This window comes from Neopsephotus bourkii, unplaced genomic scaffold, assembly GCF_033783945.1.
Source record: "Neopsephotus bourkii isolate Nb327-2 ecotype Australia unplaced genomic scaffold, CSIRO-AGI_Nbou_v1 NB_234, whole genome shotgun sequence".
Lineage (NCBI taxonomy): Eukaryota > Metazoa > Chordata > Aves > Psittaciformes > Psittacidae > Neopsephotus > Neopsephotus bourkii.
The window spans coordinates 8509477-8522220 of NW_026900744.1; the positions used below are offsets into that span (position 1 = coordinate 8509477).

Consider the following 12744-nt stretch of genomic DNA (forward strand, 5'->3'; position numbering starts at 1 on the left):
TCTTTTTAATTCCATACTCTTTATTATTTTAGCCAGCTTTCTTTCTCTCTAAGCATTCCCAGCTTATAAAAGGGTAGGCAGCTTTCTTAGGAAAAATGTCTTTACTTTCTAAATTTTCTTAAAACAAGCACACCTCCAAGTACACCAGGGCAAGTGAGCTGTAAAAATCCAAACTAAATGTGAGCCACTTACCTATGCAAATACTAAACTGAAGTGCCTCTGTTACTGCTAAATTTCCCAAGATGTGTGAAACAAAAAACCTGATCAAAAGGAAGTATAATATTTATAACTATTTCTCAGGATACTTAAAATTTAGAAGATTCATACGAATTCAGCCTGCTTTCAGCTGGGCATAGCTATCTAAAAGAAGAAATAAGTACTAGAGCTGCTCATAGTGGAGGACAACTCAAAAATAAAGGCAGGGAAAGTGTCCTTTTCTTCAGATGTAGTGGAAAAATTAACATTTGCCTCATATGCAGACATGTCTCTGTGGCACAAACACATCCACAGTCCTCTAGAGTAACCCAGGAGCTGTGTTTTTGATCATGATCAGCTGCTGGGAAGAGTAATCTAGTGTTGTGTGTGTGTGGATGAGATGAGAGGGCTGTAATGTGGCAGTCATGTCAAGTCTATGCTTCAGAGGTCCTGAGTCACAAGGGAAATTGCTGAAGCTGAATCAGAGAAAATACATAAGCATCTCTCACGGGAAAGAAAAGCTGGAAAACATATACTCAACTGAGATGCATCATATGTTACATTAAAATATTAGACTAAGTTGTAGAATTTTTCAGAAACAAAGTTTTTGGCTTTGAGAGCAAGTTAGTGTAAGGTGTTGTGACATAAGATTTAATCCTTGAGCTAATGAGCTCTTGAGTAAGTTTTTCAAGCAAACACATAACAAAAATGCATATAGGTAAAATCTGTTTACCGTAACAGAATGTTATGCCATTTCCTGTATATCCTTGGGAGCAATAGCAGCCTGTTGTCCCACCCTGAACTTCACACCTGGCATCTTTGTGGCATGTCATGTTGCAGCTTGCAGAAGCGTAGCCATAGTCCAGCAGACTGGAAATCAGAACTGGAACAAAGGAAAATCAGACTCATGTCTTTATCTAAAAACCTCATTCTGAGCTCTAAAACCTGATCTGGGCAAAAAGTATCCACAAAATTGGTGTATTCTAGTAAACTTATCATCATGGACTCAGTATATCACAGGATGGGGCAAGGGCCACCAACTACAGAGACTTCTGGGGTAAAACTACCCAAGGGCTAGAAACAGCAGACGCTGTAGATTAAGTCAAAGTTATTCAGTGATTTGGGGAAAACATTTGAAAACCTTTCAAAGCTCTCTTAGTACTCAGTAAAGCACAGACATTTAGTTGTACTCTGAATTACGTATTGAGTGTAATCCAAGCTGCCCTATACATATTAAATAAAAATACCAGAGTTCTCCTAATCAGAATTTTTATAAGCATTTCCATACTTGTGTAGCTAACACATGCATGGTCTGAGACATTAAAATGACATGTCATAGTTTTTACAGCATTATGACATTAGGGTTTAAAAACTTATCCAGACTATTTAAAGCTAATCTCTTAACATACTGTTTCCATGTTATGAAAGTTTTGTCTTCTTTTTTCCATACATAGGATGATTCCTACAGGGTATATCTACTTTCCCACTGCATGAATACGTATGGTTTTCCACACAAAGAAAAAAGGAATCTCTCCCTTTAAGGAAACTATTATAACTGTACACACCCTGGAATAGTGTAAAAATGAAGCGGTTAACTCAGAATGGAAAGTAAGTTTTTTAATTTGTTCTTCATAAATTGTTAGTAGGACACAATGGAAGTTGCAGAACACAAAGATCCTTTTGGATGCAGTCTTGTTTTTCCCTACCCAAATATCATTGTGGATAGCCTACTGTTACAATTACAGGTTTCCTTGCTCCAGGAAATCTCACCGAGGCACTGTTTTCTTGGACAAATTAAAATTTCTTGAAAAATTCAAAAGACTAAAACTTATACACTTTTTTTTTTTTACAATTATATATAATCCACATTGATTTGTTATCACCAAGTTTCATCTTTTCCCTCTATTTTTGAGAGAGGAGACCATTTTCCAGAGATTAAAACAGAAACCTGTGGGATTCTGTTGACATTTTACTGTTCATAACTTGTGAAATCTAAAACTCTCCCAAGCAGACGGAGAGGGGGAAAAAAAAATAATAAACACACCACAAGCCCACAGAACCCCACAATATTTCTGTGGTTTTTTTTACAGAACAAAACCCACAGTGAGATAAAGGCTGGTATTTGTGGGATTTGGTTTTGGAATGATCCTAACCATGTAATTACTAAATCTGGTAGCAGCCCTGATCAAAGCTAAAGGGACTTTCAGTCCCATGTATCCAGCAGCTTTCCACCACCTCCAACACATCCTTTCTCCTTGCCAGACCCCACTCCCTTCCCACCTGCCACTCGCTCCCCAGGGAAGGAGATTTCACCTACCTAGGAATGGAAGCAGTTTCATTGGTGATGCTGTTTGTTGTGCAGTGCCTGGTGCAGAGCCCCTGTGTCACAGAAAAAAACTCCGTTCCTTAAAATGTATGAACATGTGCAAAATATGTACACATGGCTTTCAGGAAAGCGACGTGCTGTTGCGGGTGCAGCCCTGACACTGCCCTTTGTCCCAAGCTTCACGTTTCCAAAAGCTCCTGAGACTCACAGGCAGGACAGGAAGGGTCAGGAGGGGCTTAGGACTGAGTCTTCTGGCAAGTAGGGAATAAATTGAGAAGGGAATAAATGAGAAAGTAAAAGAAAAGCAGAAGCCTGGGTCTTGCAAGGGATATCAGAGAAGATTCAGGGCTGAGTGGGCTAGAGGACCATGTGCCTGGGTTAGTGCCTAGGGCAGAGGGAAGATGAAGCTGGAAGGGATGAGCTGAAGCCTGGTTGCAGAAGGAATAAAGGACTAGCAGGAGAATGGTGGAGCAGATCAGGGAGGGTGGGAAAGAGGTGGAGGAGATTAGTAACTACCTCAGGGTTTACGAGATTGGAGTTAATGGTCTACAAGCTTCCTTCCACCTTTTCCTGGTGAGCTGAATATATGTGAGCCCCAAGACCTGTTGTTTTTTTTTTTCTGTTGTTTTCTTTTTGAGACAGTCTTGGCTGACTGCAATTGTTCTTCCTACTGCTTTCTTCGGTTTTGAGATAGGTCCTTACTGCAGCCAAGCAATGCTGCTTTAAGGGTAATGGCCAGTGAGGGAGGTACAGGAAATCTACTGAACTCTGCTTTGTGAGGAAAACAAAGACGTATAGGCAGGGAGGAAAGAGGCAGGAAGGAATTGTACGGCCAGGAATCTCAGGAGCTGATGAAACCAAAGTTTCTAGAAGTTCGTAGGACTGAAACAGGGTGTTGTGTAATAGGGCATATTCAATATAGCATTTGGCATGTTTTTGTGTTAAATGTGAGAGCAGTTCTGTCCTCATTATAGCATCCTCATTATAGCATCCTAATTGACGAGACCTCAGCATGTACTTACATTATGCATAGACATGGCAACATTTTCTCTAATCCTGTTATGGTTGATGTGGATACCATCAGTACCCAGCTTCCCAGAGATGATGACTCACATACTGAAGCACTGTAAAACTGGAGCATTGATGTATGCCTGTCTTTATAGATGGAAGCCAAGGGATAAGTGGAAGATCTCTCTAAACTAAATGAAATGTACGTGAGGCTATGGAATGTCAGTGTGACAAAATATTTCATGTCTGACAAGAAAGTTCTGAGGTTGGAACTTCAGTAGGGAACTGACAGAGAAGCATCAGCTTGCTCTTAAGAATTACCTGTAGAAGTGGCAACATTTTTTCTAAACTTGTTAGGAACTATTTGCTCACCATCACTTTCCGGCTTCCTGATGGCTGGAGTTCAATGAGTTAAACTCTACTTGGGCCAGGGTGTTTAGACATGTAGAAATAGCACGTAGGTGTCTGGCTGGCACAAAACACTTCTGTAGCACCTTGGCAAAGAGAGAGGAAGCTCCAGTAACCGGATGTTAATTTTTGTTGAACCACAGAATAATGAACAAAGGGTCCAGGTGTAGGAAGACTGTTTTTCTCTTGTTTGAATTTTTTTTGGGGGGAGGGTGGGGGGTAGGACTTAAAGGGGAAGAGAGGAAGGGACTAGGAGTTAGATTGTTTTGTTAAGTTTTCCCGTAACCTGATGCACAGAGACTCTGAGGAACAGAAAATAAGATGGATTGAATAGAGCTCTGATCTGCATGTCCTGTCCTTCATGCTGACGCGTTAAACTGTAAGCTTTGCTTGTCTGTACTAACTTACAGATCCTGCTGCTAAATTTCACCTAAGTAAGGGCTGGGTTTGGAAATCTATAATGCAGAAACTACATCTTATTGCCCCTTGTCTTTTTACTCCCCCAAATCAAGCTAAGGTATCTTTAACAATAAGTAAGTGGAGAGAGAGAGAAGTTACAAGCTAAAATTCAGGTCTTAAGATCTTTAAATATATTTTCTAAAAGTCAGAGATGTAAATTTCTATTTAATTTAGACAACAGCTTCCTGCAAGGGCTGTTTGGGTAGACTGGTTAGACAGCAATTTCATGAATCATAGTGATAGTAAATTTATAGTTAAAACTTTAATTCCTTTTCTGATTCAAGGGGTATGTAGAAGTTGTGGATGACTCAGAAAAAAGCCATAATCTCACTATAAGGAGACAAATGCCTCCTTTCCTTTTTGCTAGAAAAGCACATGATAACTTGATTTTTAGTAGTCAATGGTCCAAACTTATCAAGAGAAATATGCAAATCACATCAGAATAGTTTTCATCTGGAATAACATTGTTAAACTACTTACTCCACTCACAGGCTAGTGGACAACGTCAAAGGCAGTCCATAGGTCTAATTGGGAAATGGTTTACATTGTGAGGAGGGAGTGCATAAAGAAGAAAGATGTCAAAGAACAGAGCAAGGACAGAAGAAGGAAGGTTAGGTTAAGAGGAACTGGGTGATAAAAGGAGCTTCGATCAGATTTAGAAGGCAATAGGGAGACAGGGAAGAAGAGGGATTTAGGAATATCTTAATGAGATCTCAATACTGGGAGCAGTGGATTACTTTTGCATTAGACTACTTTAAAAACTGGCTATTGTGTGTGTCATTTAGAGGCTGAAGACAGCAAGGTCGCAGTAGGCATGGATGTGGAGAAGGATGGACTTGACAAATATTTTATGGGGAGAATGAAGAAGAAAGGGGAGATTTCTGAGACATTTAAGAGATTAAACCAGGAGGATTTACTGTTAATATCTATTGGCACACAGGGATAAAGAGTTAAACAAGTGGAGATGAGCAGATGAACACATAAGAAAGCAGACACTTTCAAATTTGTGCTGTCAAAATTTTGAAAATACACAGAGAATAAAATACTGAGGTGTCACAAAACTGAAGGATGTCTGTCTTTACAGGCAGGGAGAAGGGACATGCACAAACATGCATATACCTGGAAGACTGGAGAATAGTCTAAACTCAGTCAAATGGTGAAAGGATGTGGAATGTCAGTACTGCAGAATCCACCCCTGCTTGTCTCAAAATAAAGAAGCATTAAAAATAAATGGTTTATGGAAACACTCCAGAAGACAGCTTTTCCATTCTTAAATGTGAGAAGCAAAGCTTCAATTCTATACTTAAATATGTTGTTCGTTTTATAAATAGGCTCATTTATCTTTGCAGGACTGAGTTAAGAGGACATGAATATACACAGGCTAACATGCTTGGCTTCAAACCACACATTTTTGATTACTGATCACAGTGATTACAGCATCTTATTGCACTGTGAGTGTAGAATTCTCAAGGTTGCTGTTTTTTTTTTTTTTTTTTTTGCTAGTGAACTGATAGAGAGACATCAGCCTGCTCTCAGAAATTACAGGATATTTTCCAAGCTTTTATCATGAAGAAATACATTTATTCACAGTGGCTTTAAAGGTAATTGGGATCTTGATTGTGCAGACAATGCTACAGAACTAACACCCCCAGCTGATGAGGGAAGAAAGTTAACATTTCTTAGAGCTCAGTCTCAGGTAGCTTTCAAAAGACAAATATAAAGCAACTGCTTTAATTCCAGAAACTGCTTATAGTACCAACAAAGGAAGAAAAACTGAACAGTGCTAGTATTAGGTGTGTTTCTTTTAAATTAACATAAGCATAACCAACTCTATGAAAGACATTTATTCCTTTGGTGTGATCAAAATTGGACTGTTAGCTGGATATATGCCAAAGATTCTCACAACATCTGTAGTTTTATATTACACTGGAGAAAGACAAGTGTGGTATGTCAGGATCTGTATTTCTTTCTCAAATTAGCGGGTAAGTATGCCAGTAGATACTTAGCAAGAGCCAAAGGATGTCATCTGATGGTCATCTTATAAATCTATCTGCCGGAGGTTGCAGACCCCACTTTCAGACCACTATGGATCATACTGAGAGGGGATGGTAAGAGTGTGCATCAGACTGAGAGATCCTGAGTGCTCCAGCAGGGTTCATAGATCTTCAGTCTCCTTGTCACTGATATATTCACACATATATTCAGCACCCTCAGACTCTGGTATCTAACCCACCAACATTGCGCTCAAAGAAATCCACTCTGTGCATGCAGAACAGCCACATGCACATGCATACACTCAATTTATCTCTATCACATAAGCACATATATGTATCGGTTACTGAATTGGGCTGATACATGTTTGATATGAATAATAATAAGATGATCATGACCTTCCCTTTCAGCCTTTGCTTTTTTTGATAAATGACTCTTCATTTGAACCACCAGGTTTGCTGCCAAAAGGAAAATGGGATACAAAACAGACTGAGGATGCACAAATGCCTTGGATAAAGCTTTTTCTCTGATGCTTTCTATTTTTTTTTTTTAATATTAAATTCATTTATGGGTTCCATACCAAATCCTATCACTTCAGGAATTTAGATGGTCTTTATACTACTTCAGAAATGTTTCATTTATCCTAGTCACTAGAGCAATTACAAGGTTGGTTTTTTTCTAGTCAATAAAGTCTGGATACAGTTGAAAATGTACTTAAATGTCAGCTCAAAATAATGAATTTACATGGTTGGTTACAATTATTTTCAAATAAAAAAATCCAGGGAAAACATTTTCTGAACACAGACTAGTCTACCATAGAGCAGCTTACCTCAGAGGACTCTAGCTCAAAAGTATTGTTAGCATCTGTTTTATAACTGCCTCACCTCACCTTCCTGTCTGAGTGCTTCATGAATGCTTATAATTTTATGTGCAAACATCATATTCCATCTGAACATACAGGGCTGAATATATCTCCTGGGATGATGTAACTCTAGGCAATTCTGAAGCAATAAACACACAATCACATGTAAACATATGCATGCACACATCCTACTAAATCTGTGTAGCTATGTCCATCTGAAAGAAATGGCACGTTTCAGTGCTCAGAGCCAGTTTCTTTCTGCTCTTTGCTTTACCTTGGGTGAAGTCATGAAATGGGGGAATTTAAAGTGAATGCAATGTTTCTGAAAGCCAGATTAGCTGCCCTGAAATTGTGCTCTGTTTCCGCATTTGCTATAATATAGAAGAGATGTACAGGCTGAGTATAAAGGTCCTCAAAGCTAAAAGGAATAAAGTAATTCCATTTCCAATTTTGTTTTTTTTGTTTATGTTCTCCTGGGACTGCTCATGCTATGGTACTTGTAATGTTAGTCACATCTCTGCAGGATAGACTGAACCTAATAAGTAATTACACCAATGAAATGCCAGATTATCAGTCGTTTTAATCCACGCTCATTTTATACCAGAGCATTAGAAGAGAAGGGCTCTTACATTGCAGTGCTAATATGCTAACTGCCAGATAACCAGACAAGCTCCTAGAAGACAACAACTAACTCTTCTTTATCTCACATGGGAGAGAAGTTCTGACAGTCCTTGTTCATCTGTCATATATTCTTTGACTTGAAGTAGTGGCAAGTCACTGTCTTAACCTGTCTAGGTGTTTACCCTCGCAACACTCCAGGAAATATTCCAGCAGGCCAGTATGCCACAAAACCATCCTAGATCTTACCTTAGGTAATAGGCTGTAAAATGGTCAGATTATAAGGTTTGTGTCCTTATTGAATTAAGTTCCATGTCTGCTGAGGAATGATTAGATCCTAAGTAAGGATCTCAGGATTTGGTCATACACTTCCCAGAAACCTCCAGCTGCCATGGGTTTATATCTTGCAGAGATGCAGGCCAAAAGGGAGTGGAAGAGGAGGTGTGACCATGGAAATGTCGCCACAGGGATGGAGAGCACTGGGGTCAGATGGGGTATACAATGCTGTAATAGAAGATGCTCTATTCCATACTCTTACTCACTCTCAGTTATGAACGTCCTGGTTAACAGCTCCTAAAAGCACCGCCCCTCTGCTGCTTTTGTGCTTTGCCCCACTTCTCACTGTTTTGCCATATCCAGAGCCCTCTTAGCCCTTTGCCCTCTTTCTTTCTCACCACCTCCTCCCTGTCTCCGCTGCATCCCTTCCTCTTTTCTTAAAGTGACACCTCAGGAATTTGTGAACTTCCTATCCGAGAAGCCTTTCAGAAGGAAAAATGCTTGAGGACTGTGTTGAGGGACAAATAATACTCAGAAGAGGAAAATATTGGACAACAATTTAGGACTTAGAGTGGAAAGTTCATCCTATGAACTAAGAGTGCTATAGTCAAAACAAAACACTGTCATTAAAAACAATTGTGTCATCACCCTGCGATGCATGGTCATTTTTCCTTCCTCACTGCTGTTGAACAGTATGTCTATCCTAACCCAGAGAGGTCAGAGCTAATTCATACCCCATCAATATGTACAAGTAGTTCAAATGGTTTCTTCCAATGTTCATTATCTGGTACTTGTCTGCATTGAACTTCATCTGGTATCTTGTTATTCAGTCACTCTAGTTTTATTAACTCCTCCTGAAATTCCTTACTTTGCTCCATGTTTTATATTAACTTAAACGTGTATTGTCAGCAAATTTCAGCACCTTGTTATTCATCCCATTTCCCATATCATTAAATATGAGTGGTGAGCAAATAGTAGAGGAAATTATTCATGAATATTCATTTGAAGTTAAAAGCAAATTCCATTTTGACAGCATTCGTGACTAGTCCTTGTTCACTTTCTGCAAACAATTAAGTACTAAAGATTTATTAATGCAAATGCATAAAAAAATCCACATTTTATTCCTGTATACAAATAATTCCTCCAAACAAAATTTAAGCTGAATGTTTCTAGTCAAATCTCTAATTTCAGGTGTAGAGGGGATACCTCTAGAGAGGGGACTGAGTCCCAGAAGCTAAGAGTATATTTTGGAAGACATCTCCCTTTCTCATGCATAGATTCTATAAAGACAAGTAAAGAGAGAACTGCATTATTGACACATCCCATTCTCCATCTGTATCAGCACCCACCCAATGCCAAGCAAAGACTTGCAGTCCTGACAAGCCCTCCATTGCCATCTGCACTGGCTCCTGACCAATCCCATACTTCCAACTGTTTTGGCTTATGGATTTGCTGTTTCATGTATCCTGGCATTGTGGTGCAGTCCCATCTGGTAGGGGATTATGGACTCCCAACAGGTTTAGTTGTACAGGTGTTACCTGGTGTTGGTCAACTTAGCCATTTGCAAATCCTGCTAAGAGGCTGCCAACCACAACATCTCTGCTCTCCTCTGCAGCTACATACCCAGATGAAGCCCCGGGAAGGTAAGTGAACTTTGCAGGGCTCTGCTGACCTTAGCCATTTCAAGAAGTAAGAGTCTCCTTCACCCATACAGCAGAGATTGCACTGGTTACATGAGGCACAGCTTCTTTTTAAACATTACCTTGTGTGTTTCTAAAACAACAACATGAGATATGTCATAAATCAAGATCATAAAAGGATGAGATATTTTATAATAGCGGTTAAGAAGCCATCCAGTCTGTTACCACTTCTGTTACACATTGCACAGCAGCGCTAACCTAGATCAAGGTTATCTCTGAGCTCCACAAAGATTCTAGGAAGAGAAATCAGAGAAGCAAAGCCTGTGAATGAGGCAGGGAATTTGCAGTACTGTGATACAATGCATGAGAAACTTTGCACAATCAGAGGGTAAATTGATCTGACTTGTGTATGCTAAAAAGAGGTAGAATGGAGGTATCTGTTGAGGAGCTTAATTTGATTGCTTCCATCTTTTATTCGTTATTATTTTTAAGTAGAATTGATACTATGTTAAGTGAGGATATCACAGTATCACAGTATGTTAGAGATTGGAAGGGACCTCAAAAGATCATCTAGTCCAATCCCCCTGCCGGAGCAGGAACACCTAGGTAAGGTTACACAGGAACGTGTCCAGGCGGGTTTTGAATGTCTCCAAACAAGGAGATTCCACAACCTCCCTGGGCAGCCTGTTCCAGTGTTCCGTCACCCTCACTGAGAAGAAGTTTCTTCTCAGGTTTAAGTGGAACCTCTTGTGCTCCAATTTGTACCCATTACCCCTTGTCCTTTCATTGTTTGCCACTGAGAAGAGCCTGGCTCCATCCTCGTGACACTCCCCCTTTATATATTTATATACACTAATAAGGTCACCCCTCAGTCTCCTCTTCTCCAAACTATAGAGACCCAGCTCCCTCAGCCTCTCCTCATAAGGGAGATGCTCCACTCCCTTAATCATCTTAGTTGCCCTGCGCTGGACTCTCTCCAGCAGGTCCCTGTCTTTTTTAAACTGAGGGGCCCAGAACTGGACACAATATTCCAGATGAGGTCTCACCAGGGCAGAGTAGAGGGGAAGGAGGACCTCTCTCGACCTACTAACCACCCCCCTTCTAATACAACCCAGGATGCCATTGGCCTTCTTGGCCACAAGGGCACAGTGTCGGCTCATGGTCACCCTGTCGTCCACTAGGACCCCCAGGTCCCTCTCCCCTACACTGCTCTCTAACAGGTCGTTCCCCAGCCTATACTGGAACCTGGGGTTGTTCCTGCCCAGATGCAGGACTCTACACTTTCCCTTGTTATATTTCATTAAGTTATTCCCCGCCCAGCTCTCCAGCCTGTCCAGGTCCCTCTGGATGGCAGCACAGCCTTCTGGCGTGTCGGCCACCCCTCCCAGCTTAGTGTCATCAGCAAACTTGCTGATAGTACACTCAATTCCCTCATCTAAATCGTTGATGAATATATTAAATAATACTGGTCCCAGTACCGACCCTTGAGGCACTCCACTAGATACAGGCCTCCAACTAGACTCCGCCCCATAGACTACAACTCTCTGGCTTCTCTCCTTCAGCCAGTTCACAGTCCACCTCACTACCCGATCATCCAGACCACACTTCCTCAATTTAGCCGCAAGGATGCTATGGGAGACCGTGTCAAACGCTTTGCTGAAGTCGAGGTAGACCACATCCACCGCTCTACCATCATCCATCCACCGTGTTATTTCCTCATAAAAGGCTACGAGATTGGTCAAGCACGACTTCCCCTTGGTGAAGCCATCTTGACTGCCCCTCATAACCCTCTTATCCTTGATATGCCTTAAGATGGCACCAAGGACAAGGTGTTCCATCACTTTCCCAGGAATGGAGGTGAGGCTAACCGGTCTATAGTTACCCGGGTCCTCCTTCTTGCCCTTTTTGAAGACAGGAGTGACATTTGCTTTCCTCCAGTCCTCAGGCACCTCTCCCGTTTCCCAAGACTTGGTAAAGATGATGGAGAGCGGTCTAGCAATGACCTCAGCCAGTTCCCTCAGCACCCGCGGGTGCATCCCATCTGGACCCATGGATTTATGGATATCCAGATTGCTCAACTATAAGGACAAGAGCTTCTTTGGTTGCCTCAGTAAATTCACATCTACACTCCACATTAAGTTCCAGATGAACACAATGTCAAAGTTCTCACACACGCACTCACAGGACCCTTTGGCCTTTTGGTAATTAGCCTAAATTGTTTTAAGGTCTGTTCTGCACATTATAATGATGAAACCAGAATGGAATATAATCTTCAATGCTCAAAAAAGGAGCAAGAAATACGTATTTGCCTCAGTCATATATAGTTAAGTATTTGAACACCTAGGTATTGCAGGCAGTTCCTGACTAAATTCCTGCCTGCAAGCTAAAATTAGGGGAAATTTTGCTTATACATGGCTGTAGGACTTGTTCTTTAAAGGAACTGAAACACAAATAGTTTATTCATGTACTGCTTGAACTGGTACACTAAAGTCTTCACTTACTAATTCAGATGTTTCAGATTAACTTTCTAAAATATATTCAAAATACACTGGTGCTATATGTATGTGGCATAGTCAGTGTTGATTATATTGTATGATATAGCTCTTTTTCATAAGGCTGCAGGAAAGGAGACGTGCAGATATTCATATGCAACTTCCTTCACAGAAATGCCTGTATTTAAAGTGAAAGGAAATTAAAATGAGATTCCATTGTTCAGATGAGAAAGTGCAAAGGGTCATGACTAAGTAATGTAATCCTGATTTTGACCTTTAGACAAAGCTTCTAAGAGCTTTCCAATAATGACATCATATTTACTTGGTGCTATGCCTTAGCTCGCATTGTTTTAATTACTTAAAGAATAAAACAACTATAGATTTATAGTATATGGATGATATATATCTTATAACCCTAGCACTAATCACTGTTACTTTAATTCAAATGATGGAATGTCAGACTCCAGC

At 40.5% G+C, this 12744-nt stretch overlaps 1 protein-coding gene across 3 annotated transcripts in view; it reads right to left on the bottom strand.

Moving 5' to 3' along the window:
• ADGRL4 (adhesion G protein-coupled receptor L4) overlaps window positions 1-9720 on the bottom strand; it is an 86492-nt gene extending 76772 nt beyond the window's left edge. For 2 of the 3 annotated variants that reach the window (XM_061345144.1, XM_061345142.1), the window contains exons 1-3: window positions 9683-9720; window positions 2513-2574; window positions 929-1078 (exon numbers count right to left, since the gene is read on the bottom strand). In XM_061345144.1, coding sequence (XP_061201128.1) covers window positions 929-1078; window positions 2513-2574; window positions 9683-9705 — 235 coding nt within the window. In that variant the 5' untranslated portion in view covers window positions 9706-9720. Of the gene's footprint in view, window positions 1-928; window positions 1079-2512; window positions 2575-3085; window positions 3232-9682 lie in introns of those variants that run through there. The other variant, XM_061345143.1, reaches the window with a different exon arrangement.
• Between the last annotated feature and the right edge of the window lie 3024 nt (window positions 9721-12744).